Source organism: Alosa pseudoharengus, unplaced genomic scaffold, assembly GCF_046254945.1.
Source record: "Alosa pseudoharengus isolate Yale_2024_CS ecotype anadromous, Long Island Sound unplaced genomic scaffold, YU_APseudo_1.1 YU_APseudo_1.1_scf_22, whole genome shotgun sequence".
NCBI lineage: Eukaryota > Metazoa > Chordata > Actinopteri > Clupeiformes > Clupeidae > Alosa > Alosa pseudoharengus.
The window spans coordinates 10,315,253-10,328,287 of record NW_027468680.1 but is presented as its reverse complement, the minus strand read 5'-3'; the positions used below and the strand labels follow the sequence as shown (position 1 = coordinate 10,328,287).

Sequence of the window (13,035 nt, the reverse complement as noted above, 5' to 3'; positions counted from 1 at the left end):
AAAAATCCTATTTGAGATCTTGTCTTTGATTAAATGAAGTGAATTACGTGCTCTACTCTCATTCTACTGTGGTCAATAAAGCCTGCCCTTTCGCCAATAATGTGTGTTTGAGTGACCACCTTCATATACACAGGAGAGTATCAGGCTTGAGTCCTTAAACTGGTTACTGTGTGTTTGCTCACCTCATCACTGTTTCAGATGCCTGTTTTTAATCTACTTTAAATCACTTTTGTGTTTTATTTTAGTTTGGGCATTTTGAAATGTTATAATTAATTAATTAATCGAGCCCACTCAGAGCTGGAGATGTCTGTGGTGTCGTGGAATTTATTTTAAAATGTCTGAATCGGACAACAGATATGCTCAATCCTGCACAGAGAATTCCTGTATAGGAAACAAACACTATTGGCTACATTTGGCAGTGGAGTCTGTTGATGTTTTAGGTCAAAGACTGTGTGTGCTGATCTGTTTGAATGCACCTCCCACACAAACTTTGTGATTAAATAAATACTTTTCACTTTCGAAATAGAGCGTGAAGTTGTCATTTGTTGTATGTGAAATTATATATGAGTAACAAGTTATAAGTAACAGTTATAGGCTACCTCCAAATAATTTGGTTGTTGTAAAGTAGTTAATAGCCTAGAAGAGGAAATACAACACACACACACCACAAAATCTGTCTGACAGTGGCCCAAACTTCAGCTGTCCTAGTCATTCAGTTAAGAAAACAGTCATCTGCAGATTAATTGTTGTAGGAAAATCACAGATAACCTACATTTAGGCCTATATAATTCTGTATAATTTATTCAATGTTCAGACAATGAACACAAACCGTAACCTAATGCCATAAGTCAAGTCTGTCAAAGTCAGTTCGATATAGGCCCTTGCCCTATCAGAAGGAGGATGCTTCTCCTGAATGGGTTTGGAGTAGCTGCACTGTTCAATTCCATTAGGGAATCAATGGTTGATGTTTGTGACATTACATATTGTTAAGTTGTCACTCTTCAATAACAGAATTAACAATAACTTTAAAAAGCCTACTGAGGATCTCTCATACAATGAACGAGAGTGTAGCCTATATTTTCGCATCTATAGCAGGCCACTTTTCACCTATAGGCTACAAGTTACCTAAGCTACAAGTTCAACACCAACAAAACGCAGAGGCCTAATGCATGAGCCAGACAAAATGTTTAATTACTTACAGTCTCCTGGTTGATGTCCTATGGAGCCCTGGAGGAGTATTTTTTGTGTAGGCTATATCCAGGAAACGTGCTCTCAATTTAGTAAATCGTGCGCACAATTTACTAAAACGTGCGCACGTTTTACTAAATAGTGCGCTCATTTTTTATTAAATTGTGCTCTCATTACATGTTTGTAAATGAGTGCACAATTTAGTAAAGAGAGCACTAGGCCTATGTAGTAAAACGAGCACACAATATTCTAAATTGTGCACACAATCTAGTAAAATGAGACCACAATCCAGTACAATTACCACACAATTTACTAAAATGAGCGCACATTCTTTCAATATACAAAAATATCTTGCAATGACACCTCCCGGGCTCCGTCATACGATGCTGTAGTCCAGAGTAGGTTACCAACACCATACTGGTGATGACTGACAACAACAACAAAATAAATAAAAGGGATTACGTCCGATGCAATCAGTTTCAAAATGTGAGCCAAAGACTACTACACCCATAATGCTTTGATACAGATACGATGACTTCGTGTTTTCAGCAGGAATTCTGCATGAAGTTCGGTGAAGTGAACAACATCTGGTATAAGCTAGTTTCGGTTTAGGTCATTCCCGAAAAAATGTCTGCGTCTGAAGAATATCCTGCATTTAGACTCGGCGAGTCCCGTTTCGATCAGGTAAAACCCCATGATGAAACAGGGTTAAACTACGTCCGCAACATTATAACCTGCTTGTCCTGATACTCCGGACGTATTTATTCCCCTATGGCATGGAGATAAAAACAACGGGCTGCTTACATTTTCCAGGGCATTGTTGGCTGTAGCCTGTGGTCTGGAATGACTTGATATAGCATGTTGGCGATTCTATGCTGGGATCTTACATGTGCACGTGTTTGCTATTATGTTGATGTGCAACATAAGCCACATAAGGTTTGTAACATGAGGTGAAGTTAGTTGAAGCCGAAAAAGTAGACATAAAAGGCGTGTCTTATGATTGAGGAACGAACTCCAACAGTGACGTGCGGTTGGTACAGGTTGAGCCTGTTGAAACAGCGTCCTCTGTTGGAGAAACTTAAGAATGACTGACTTGTTGACTGTCCCTCATCATTTACAAACTGTAGGTCACAGACCGTCATTGTCTATTGATGTTTAATGGTAAGCCAGTTTTTACATGTAATATAAAAACAATTTAGGATCATTGTCTCAGGTTAGGTTAATTAATAAACAATCCTGTTCACGTTGGTAGAAAGTAGACCTACTTGGTCCTACAAAAAGTTGTGAGAATTCGGTTTAATTGACTATAGACCTATTAAATAAGACATGCATAAAACAAGACACGCCGGCCTTTCTTTAGTTACTATGTATTTTACTTGTTTATAATAGTACTCATTTTAATTCGCAGCTGCTAATTACGCTCAAAACAGGTGGACATCTTGCGTCGCTGGCGACGCTATCCACCAGATCCGTCTGTTCATCTGTGTGCTTTGGGAGAGGTAAACGTCGGAATATCGAGTTCCGCTCGCGCGTTTAGGACTTTAATTGCCTTTTAATTGATGTGAGATATTTTAGGCAGATAAGTGCGACAGAGCCAGTTGGCATCCGCAAAGCAGTTGAGGCGCTCGCACCTGCCAGGGAAAAACAACTGGAGCGCCCTCGGTGTCATAGCGCGCTTTAACAGCTGGGCCGCGCGTCTGGCTGAAGTTCGGCGCGAAAACTTCTGATGTATCATTACAAGATGAAAAAGAAAAGAAAAAAAATAAGAAAACACTGATTAATGGATTTGTTTTGGGGCTAATAAAACAATTAATTGACGGCATTGGCATTCACTTTTAAAGGAGAACTGCATAATGCAAACTTGCTGAGACATTACCAGCCTAATATACGATTCTAGGCTAATTAGTTTAGGCCCAATGTAGGCCTATCCCAGTGTTTTATGTCCTGACATCACTTTTAAAATGTTTCAGACTAACATTTTTAAATGACCCAATACCTAACGGAAAGTCTACAGAGTACAGCATTTCAGATATTGTGGTATTATAGGAATTGGTATGTTGCAGACATTGCAGAAAGATGGTGAGTAGGCTATGACAAGGACATTCTATGAGGACAAAAGAAAAAGCCATGCTAATTCAGGCACTACTGACTAGTTAGTTAGTTGTTATACATTCCAAGTTAAATGTGCCAATACATAGGCCTATCTATTATGTTGAAAATTCAAAAATGTGAATCTTGTTTTTCAGAGATCCTTTTATGGCCGACTTCGACACTTCTTGAATGTGATTGACCCACGCACCTTGTTTGTGTCTGAGGTAGGCCTATGCTTTAAACATGGCCCTTTGACTGGGGTGTATCTAGGAGGGTTAACTTTTCATTTACATGTCCATACAGTATTTGAGCAAAGTGTCATTTTTATGTGGATGATACCGTTTTGTATTGTTCTGCCTCATCCTTAGCAAGTGCCTCAGAACAACTGCAATCTGCTTTTAACATTCAGAAGAATCTCCATAAATTGAGACTTGTACTAAACTCTGACCAAATTAAAATGATATGCTTCTCTAAGTCAAGGAACACCAACGATGCTTGTCAGATTGTTACACTAGATGAGAAAGTAATTGAAGGAGTATCAGTCTACAAATATCTTGGTTTCTTCTTAGAAGAAAGTTTGTCCTTCAAGCATCATATAGTGTCTAAAAATTGAGGGTAAAGTTGGGTTTCTATTATAGAAACAAATGCTGTTTCTCTTTTAGTGCAAGAAAAAAAGACTTATACAAGCAACATTACTGTCATTTGGGGCAGCCGTGGCCTACTGGTTTGTGCTTTGGACTTGTAACCGGAGGGTTGCCGGTTCGAACCCCGACCAGTAGGCACGGCTGGAGTGCCCCTGAGCAAGGCACCTAACCCCTCACTGCTCCCCGATCAAAAGAGTATATATACTTATACTTATACTTACTTACAATATTGGATTATGGTGATATTTTATACATGCATGCAAATCAATCTTTTCTGCAAATGCTGGATTCAGTATACCATGCAGCACTAAGATTTGTATCTGCAACACAGTAGCTTGTATGAGAGTGTTGGTTGGCCTTCTTTGCACAATCGCAGGTTGGAGCATTGGTACCGGTATATTTTTCGTTATAAGGCCATACTGTGTGAACTGCCTCCTGTCTTACAGTATGTTCTCTCCTGACTCCTAAAGTCACCACCAGGAATTGTAATCTTCGATCATATGGCCAAATCATGTATGACATTCCCAGAACGCGAACTGTCTTTGGCGAAAGTGCCTTCAAAGTTTTTGCACCCTCATCCTGGTATAAATTGCAGAATCATCTTAAATTAGACTGCCTAAACACAATGACAGCGTTTAAAACTAGGATAAAGGACTATTTGAGTACTAAATGCACATGTGCTGTTACTGAGCGCAACTGGTGATCATGTTGAGATGATGTTAAATTGTCTTTTTCTGTTTTATGTTGTCTGTTTTTCACTGCATATTTTAATATGGAACTATTATGCTGCTGTCTTGGCCAGGACTCCCTTGAAAAAAAAGATTCTGAATATCAAAGGGATTATTCCTGGTAAAATAAAGGTTAAACAATAAAAAAAAAAAAATTATTATTATGACGAAACATGACAGATCTTAATATGGGTTGCTGCACTGTTTAACTGATCTTTGACCTTTGTGCGCTGGGGATCAACTGTGTGGTTGGAGTCAATATGAGATCATTTTCTGTGTGTGTGTGTGTGTTTGGGTGCGTGTGTGTATGTGTGTGTGTGTGTGTGTGTGTGTCTGTCCCTCTGTGCGTACAACAGTAATGAGACTGTTAGTGGTCTGTGGTGACACTAATTGTGGTAGAGACTCTAGGGATGTGACAAGGTGTGGATTTGTGGACTAGCTATGAGTAGAGATGCACCCCCCCCCCCCCCCACACACACACACACACCGACGTCTTGCCCTGTTAATGAGTAAATTAGGCATAGGTCTTCAGCTTGGCTTTCTGTCTGTCTGTTCTTCTGCTTCTGTATTTTCTAAACGACTCTTGTTTGAATCATCTGTAATTGCCTCTTGCTGTCAGTTAACCTGTAAATGAAACCAATAAGAATCACTGTAAATGATTCTCATTTGAATCATCGTCCAATTGTCCAAACCAAATGACTATCTCTCTCTCTCTCTCTCTCTCTCTCTCTCTCTCTCTCTCTGTTAGAGTCATCTGAATGCGAGTGTGAGAATGTTGGAGCAGTTCAAGAATGGCTCACTCCCTCCAGGTGTGACCGATGCTCAGGTGAGGTCACACACAGGCAGGCATGGACAGGCACACACACACACACACACACACACACACACACACACACACACACACAACACACTCACACACGACAGACCATACTACCATGTTAGTGACAGTTTATGATTCAGTTCAGCGCCACTCAAAAGTAGGAGTTGTTTTTGAAATGGAACAGTGGGATATGTTTAGAGAGCCTTGATTGGTCAGAGGGTGGAAAGGGGTGTGGCTGACCATTGGTGTCTGAGAAGGTCAAAGGGTATTGGCTGAGTGGGTGTATTACCATGGTAACATGGGGCAAATAAATGTATTGAAGTACTGTCGATTTAGTCTGATTCACAAGTTGTGTCAACATTTTATTATATATAAATGGTAGATTATGCAGAAATTGTTTGTATTGTTTGTGCAGAAATTGTGCAGAAAGTTTGTATTATGTAAATGCAAGTAGACGTTATACAGACATTACATTGGAAGATGTCTTTCACATCTCTCTGTTACATCACTCTTTCACCTTCACCTTCTCTCTGCTTTTTTCTCTTTTCTCTCTCACTCATATAAGAGCTGATGGTCTGTCATTCTCTTTCTTTCCTGCTCTCTCTCTCTCTCTCTCTCTCTCTCTCTCCAGCTGTGGGAGGCCCAGAAAATAAAGCAGGTATGAAAATAAAGCAGGCACCAAATACTCTATGCTGAGATAACTCTCTTTACCTAACACACACCTGACACACAAATGGTTGACTTAAGTCTTATTAATTACTTAGTCATGGAAAAAAGTATTACTTTTTTAATGTCTCTTTAAACCTAAATAATATATGCTTAGGTTTTAATGTGGTTAATGTGGTTAAATGTGGAATTGGTTAGTGACTAGAGATGGTTTCAGTTCTTAAGGGTCATTCACACCAAGAACGATAACGATAACGATAACTATGACCATAACGATAAAAGCGTCCACACTGAACAAGGATAAACAAAGTCTCTCCTTGTGTTAATAAATGTGACGGCTACAATGTGATGGGTTCTGATTGGCTATTACTTTTTTATCGTTCTCAAAATTGCTCTGAAAGTGATCCCCAACGATATCGTTCTTCATGTCGTTATCGTTATAGTTTATGTGTGAACGTCGTCATTCATATTAACGAGAACGATATTTGTTTATAGTTATCATTATCGTTATCATTCTTGGTGTGAATGACCCTTTAGTCCCTTTTCTTTCTTTCTTTTAGGCCATCATCCATCCAGACACTGGAGAGAAAATCTTCATGCCTTTTCGGATGTCAGGTGTGTGTGTGCATGTGTGTGCATGCGTGTGTGTTTGTAAAAGAGAGAGAGACAGCCAGAGAGAGAGAGAGAGAGAGAGAGAGGGAGGGAGAGAGAGAGAGAGGGAATAGAGACAATAGAACAGTGGACCGTGTAGCTGACTGCGTGGGGGTCGTATTTTGCCCCTAGGGCTTCCTCATCCCCTGCAGGGGGCCTTCGTCTGGCCCGAGGCAGGGAAAGGTCACTCTCAGCTGGGGTCTGATTAGGCCCCCGCACCTCCCCGCTGTGCTGAACCTCTGTTTGGACTCACAGGGAGAGGGCTACCTTCAAAGAGCAGCGCAGCCAGTGTCAAGAGGCGTCAGGCAAGTTACACCCGAGACCTTTTTTTACGGGTGGAGGGCAAAAGCTAGCAGCAGTGGTGTAACCTGCCAAAGGAAGTGTGAACACACACACACACACATGGGCACACACCCACACAGACACATAGACACACATACTCACAGACACACACACACACACACACACACACACACACACACACACACACACACACACACACATACACACACACACACACACACACAGACACATACACACATACATACACACACAGAGACACACAGGGACATACATATGGAGACACACATTCACACTTTTGCCCTGTCCATGCGTATGTAGGAGGCTCCTGCTGACTAGCGCTGACTAAAGGCCAATGATGACATTATTACTTTTGTGAGCTGTTCGATTTACACTCCCAAAACTGTTACACCAGTAAAGACAAAAATCGGACTGGCTGGGTTACAGTCAGAGTGACTCTGCCGTTAGATAGATCTGCCACTCTGTCTCTTTTGATTTTGTTAGTACCCCCAATTTTGGTCTCGTCCATTTCATCAAATTGTTGGCTAGTCAGAAAAGTGAATGTACACTATGTCGTGTATGTGATTTTGACTTGATCTTTCTTTTTTCTGTCTGAACAGGTTACATTCCCTTTGGTACACCAGTGGTAAGAATTGTTTTTTTCCCTCCTGTGTTCTCACAATTGCACTCTAAAATAGATAATCATACAGGGGGCGCTGTGCTGTGGAGCAAGAGGCTACAGCACCCATACCATGTATGGGTCCAAGTGCCTACGGGGAGCCAGGTTCAAATCCAACCTGCGGTCATATCCCGATCCCACCCCATCTCTCTCTCTCCCACTCACTTCCTGTCTATCTTCACTATCCTATCGGAATAAAGGCAATAAGCCCCCCCCCCCCCCAAAAAAAAAAAAAAAAAATTGATAATCATACAAAAGCTACACACATTACAATATCCACTAGGTTAAATACTGGTCTAAGACCATCTAGCAGTAAGTCAGCAGTAAATCAGCAGTAAAGTTAACAAGAGCTGTTTGGTGTGCAGATTTCTTTCCTTTTCTTCAACACTGTGCTTTAACAGACGAAACATAAATAAAAACAAGCACATGTATTTGCACTTGTAGGGGTAAGATTGTCAGTTGGAGTTTTTAAAACTCATATAACGTATAACTCTAATAACTTCTTGGTTCAACCACGGTCCCTCTCACTTTAAAAGTTAGCCTTCAGCTCACTCTTTTCATCTGACAGCTTTGCACTCTATCTCTCTATCAGACCATACTAAAGGAGGCTGTCTCTCAACAGCTCAAAGGAGGTTATATCAGTAAATGAAGTGACTGCTGTCAGCTTAAGAAAACTGATGGATACCAAAAGCCATGACAAGCCATCCTTATTATTGCCTATAGGACAAAGTATGTTCCAAACACCATTGTCTTTGTTTTGTTTATAGGTAGTTGGGTTGCTCCTTCCCAATCAGACTTTATTATCCACGGTCTTCTGGCAGGTGTGTATTCATTTATAAACCTTCATTTCTTTTCTTAATTTATAAAAAAATAATTTCTGAATATAAAACACATTTGTAAACACATCTAAAAAACTCAAAATAAATTTGCTCCTTCTATAGATAAACTGATAGTGTGCCCGCAATGTTAATTACATTGTGTTTAACATTTGACCATGCCCAAATGCAGCGACAAAACACTACAGTTTGTTTCATAACATGTGGTTATACAGTTAATGAACTAATGGATTGATTTGAAAGCACCTACTGTATACTTATGTCCTGCCCGTGTGTTCCTGTTTACAGTGGTTGAACCAGAGTCACAACGCCTGTGTCAACTACAGCAACCGAAATGCCTCACAGGTATGGAGTATTTTAGACAAACACACACACACACACACATACACACACACACACACACACACACAGACACACACACAAACACCCATGGACATACATTCACACACACACACACACACACACACACACACACACACACACACACACACACACACACACACACACACACACACTTACACACACACTATGTGGGTTTCAATCCGTTTGCAAAAATGGATTCAGATATAGTGGTAGATCTGAAAGGTTATTTGAAAATGGAATAGGGCTACTTATCAATTTAATAAATCAATCACCAGGACCGCTCTTTCCTGGCTGCCTCGCCAAAAAGCTCTGCTCTTGAGAGTTAAAGTCAAAAAGGAGAGGTCATTAAAGACCCTGGCTCTGGCAGTAGTAGTGGAAGAAATCATTACTTAGAGGGATGCATAAAAGGTGTTGTTTTTTGTTGTTATTGGGCCCTATTTTGACGATCTAAAACACATGGTTAGTAGTGAAGAACTTAAATACATTTAGTGATGTGTCCAGTCCACATTTGGGGTGGTTTTGTTATCAAATGTCGGGCGCTTGGTGCAAAAAGGTTGTTCTTATGTTTCTTAATCAGTCATGGGTGTGTTCTGGGCGTAACATCCTTTAAACCAATGAGAATGACATCTGACATTCCCTTTAACAGCAAGCAGCACAACTTCAAACAGCGCATCGGTATTTTGATTGTCAGTGGCGCATTTGAAGGAATCTGCTTGCATGCGAGACCGTATGGGTCAGATATTCCACTAAACCATGCTTTACTAAAACCTGTTAGTGACTAGCAGAGTATAGCCTACACACATCTGCACTCGTCTATTATTTGAACTCATAAGCAAAGTGAAACTAAATTCACTGTGCTCTCTTAGTCAGCGACAAAACAGTTCTACACAGTTAATTACTTTCACTATTGACTGACAAAGGGTTACCATTGAAAACATATCCTGAAAAAAGTAACACTTACCCCAATAATGTTCATATGACTCAATAAAAATCCTAAGGATATTTATCCTGCAGAGGAGTTGCTGCTTACATCTCGTGACAGTGCATCTTCAGCTGTGCTTTATATGCGCCAGTCGCTATAGACAAGGTTTTACTTGGTCAGTGGCGTAATGATTTTTAGAGGGTGTAAGATAGCGATTTTTGGATCATGCGCCAGACAACACCTTCTGCCACACCCCTGGGTGCAAGGCTTAATAAAAGTAAAGTGCATGGTGCAAAATTCGCCACTGACTGAGTGTAATATAAGAATAAGCTTCGCGTCGCAATAAGAATAAGCTTTGCGCTGGGTTTCTGATCATCAAAATAGAGCCCATTATCTTATGGTGTTCACTAGTGACCTTCAGTGTGTGAAAATTTTTTATTTTAATAAAAAAAATGTGTGCCTTAGCCAACATCAGGATCAAAGTTTCTTCAAGGCTACTTGGGAGCAGTGACCAGTGCAGTTTCTATTGCTGTGAGTACAAGCACCACACCTACATGTTTGCTCATGTTATGAGTCATTTAGTAATCTGTGGGTAAACTAATGCTTTAATGTGACATATTAATGCATATTGTATGTTTCAGAATGAGCCCCATACTTTCCGGCACACTCGCATATTTTTTTCCCACTTCTTAAAAATTCAATTTATTGCCGAGACTAACCTGCCCAGCGCAAAAGTTAGTTTCTGCCAAAATGTATCACTCTCAAACCAGGGACCTCTGAGTGTCATCTGCTTGTGTAGTGAGACCGTTACAGAGGATTCAGAATGCAGTTGCACATCTGGTCTTTAATCAGCCAATGAAGACACATGTAACTCTCTTATTAGTTGATCTGGCTTCCTATAGCAGCAAGAATTATAATATTTAAATCCCTCACTCTGACCTATAGACCCTTTCAAGAGAGTCCCATTATCAGCATCATAGTTGGCCCCACAAGGCTTCCGTTTTAACATTCCATATGTTATCTTAATGCAGAGGAAGTAGATTGGGAACCAAATAGAACGTTCAAGCATTGTTTTTGTTTTTATTGTTGAAAGGGTCTATAGTTACTGCATCTGCACTTTGTCTTAATTCCATGATCCAGCTCTATGTCCCCTCTCCACCGCTGCGGTCCTCTGATAAACGTCTGCTATGTCGGCTTTCCATCAACACTAAGGGCCCTATCATGACATTCTAAAGTGCATCGTCACTCGTCAAAAGTCTATTCAAATTTAGTAGGATGTCCAGTTCACATTGGGAGGGGTTTCGTTCTCAAAAGTGGAGCGCATGGCGTAACAAGGTGTTCCTAGGTCTTTTAATCAGTCATATGGGTGTGTTTGGGGGGTAACATCATTTTAAACCAATGAGAATTACATCTGTCATTCCCTTTAACGGCGCAATGCGCGATATGTCAAATAAATGCATCGGTATTTTGGCATTCAACGGCGCATTTGAAGGAGGCTGCTTGCGAGACTGTATGGAATAGTCATTCTTAAACCATGCTTTACTAAAACCTAGCATAGCCTTTACACATTTGCACTCGTCTATTATTTGAACTCATTGGCAAAGTGAAACTAACTTCACCAAGGAGTCAGTCAACGACAAGACAGTTATATGCAGTTACTTTCACTAGGCTATTGACTGACAATGGGTTACCATCGAAAACATAGGCTGGAAAAAGCAACACTTACCCTAATGTTGCTCAAATGACTGAATAAAACAACATTTATCCTGCAGAGGAGTTGCTTATATCTCGTGACAGTGCGTCTTAAGCTGTGCTCCATACGTGTCTCTCGCCTCTACCCTAATCACTTTTAACCGTCATTACCAATTTGCAAATGATGGTGAATAACTACTCATCATAAGATGTACAGTATTTCGTAATATCTTTATTCTAATTATGTTTCCCATTGTAATCGTGCAATTAAATGCTTTGCATGGACGTGCGCTGGTGTGCGTTCATGAATGATAGAAGGATGGTGCGTGCACCTGCCAATATGACTGTTGACATGCGCTCTTAAAATAGCATATGAACAACTCGCCATTGACTTCTGACCAGGTTTAGGTGGTGTATGATAGCGATTTTTAGACAATGCGCGAGTCCCCTCCCTAGGTTGTTATTGCCACACCCCTGGGCGCAATGCTTAAAAAATAAACGTGCAAAATACAGAATTCAACTTTCCGCGGGTGAATAACGAGTATTACGCCATGCGCTGGTGACCCAAAATACAGCCCTAAGAGGTCTTAGTCTGGACTCATTTCTTCTGTGATTCCTCGTCGATAGAATGATTTACCGACTGCTCGATTCTAGCAATAGTTTTGGGATCTTCAAAAAGCGTCTTAAGACTTATCTGTTTTCCTTGTTTTGAAATTATTATTTTATTCTATTCTATTTAGTAATAATTGCTATTTTCTGTTTAGGCTGTATGGCTTTGCTATAAACTGTTAATTTTAATCTTAGCATAACGTTATTGTAAGTCACTTCGGATAAAACATAAACGTAAGCATATACAGTTCATAAACGTAAGCATATACAGTACACACATACAGATGGTCATACGCACGCATGCACACACACACACACACACACACACACACACACACACACACACACACACACACACATACACACTCAAACACACACATAAACATACACACACACACACACACACACACACACACACACACACACACACACACACACAAACACACACACACACACACAGAACAGAGTGAATCTTAATAGATTTTTTAGACAGTAAATCAGATCAGTAAATGGCCCTAGCTTCAGGGGTCACTGAGACTAGTTAACTGATTATAAGATAATGATGTGGCATAATAATCAGCAATTAAATATGATTGTTATTCACACAGAAACATTCAGTGCATGCTCATGTAGGCCTACACTCAGCTGCTGTACAGTATGTCCCATATATATATTTTTCACATAAACAAATATGATTTGAGTAAAGACACACACACACACACACACACGCACACACACACACACACACTCACAAACACACAGAGTCTCTCACACAAGACCAGTCAAGATCCTGTGTCCCACTGTGGCTCCTCCCCTTGTGGCCGGTAGAGCCAATTATCTGCCCTA

General features: G+C 40.4%; 1 protein-coding gene across 2 annotated transcripts in view; it reads left to right on the top strand.

Moving 5' to 3' along the window:
* The first annotated feature begins 1,540 nt into the window (after positions 1-1,540).
* Positions 1,541-13,035, top strand: part of sfxn5a (sideroflexin 5a) — a 22,891-nt gene continuing 11,396 nt past the window's right edge. The window contains exons 1-9 of one of the 2 annotated variants that reach the window (XM_076300465.1): positions 1,541-1,872; positions 3,435-3,503; positions 5,400-5,477; positions 6,103-6,129; positions 6,698-6,752; positions 7,709-7,734; positions 8,535-8,588; positions 8,892-8,948; positions 10,354-10,419. In XM_076300465.1, the coding sequence (XP_076156580.1) occupies positions 1,816-1,872; positions 3,435-3,503; positions 5,400-5,477; positions 6,103-6,129; positions 6,698-6,752; positions 7,709-7,734; positions 8,535-8,588; positions 8,892-8,948; positions 10,354-10,419 (489 nt within the window). In that variant the 5' untranslated portion in view covers positions 1,541-1,815. Of the gene's footprint in view, positions 1,873-3,434; positions 3,504-5,399; positions 5,478-6,036; positions 6,130-6,697; positions 6,753-7,708; positions 7,735-8,534; positions 8,589-8,891; positions 8,949-10,353; positions 10,420-13,035 lie in introns of those variants that run through there. The other variant, XM_076300466.1, reaches the window with a different exon arrangement.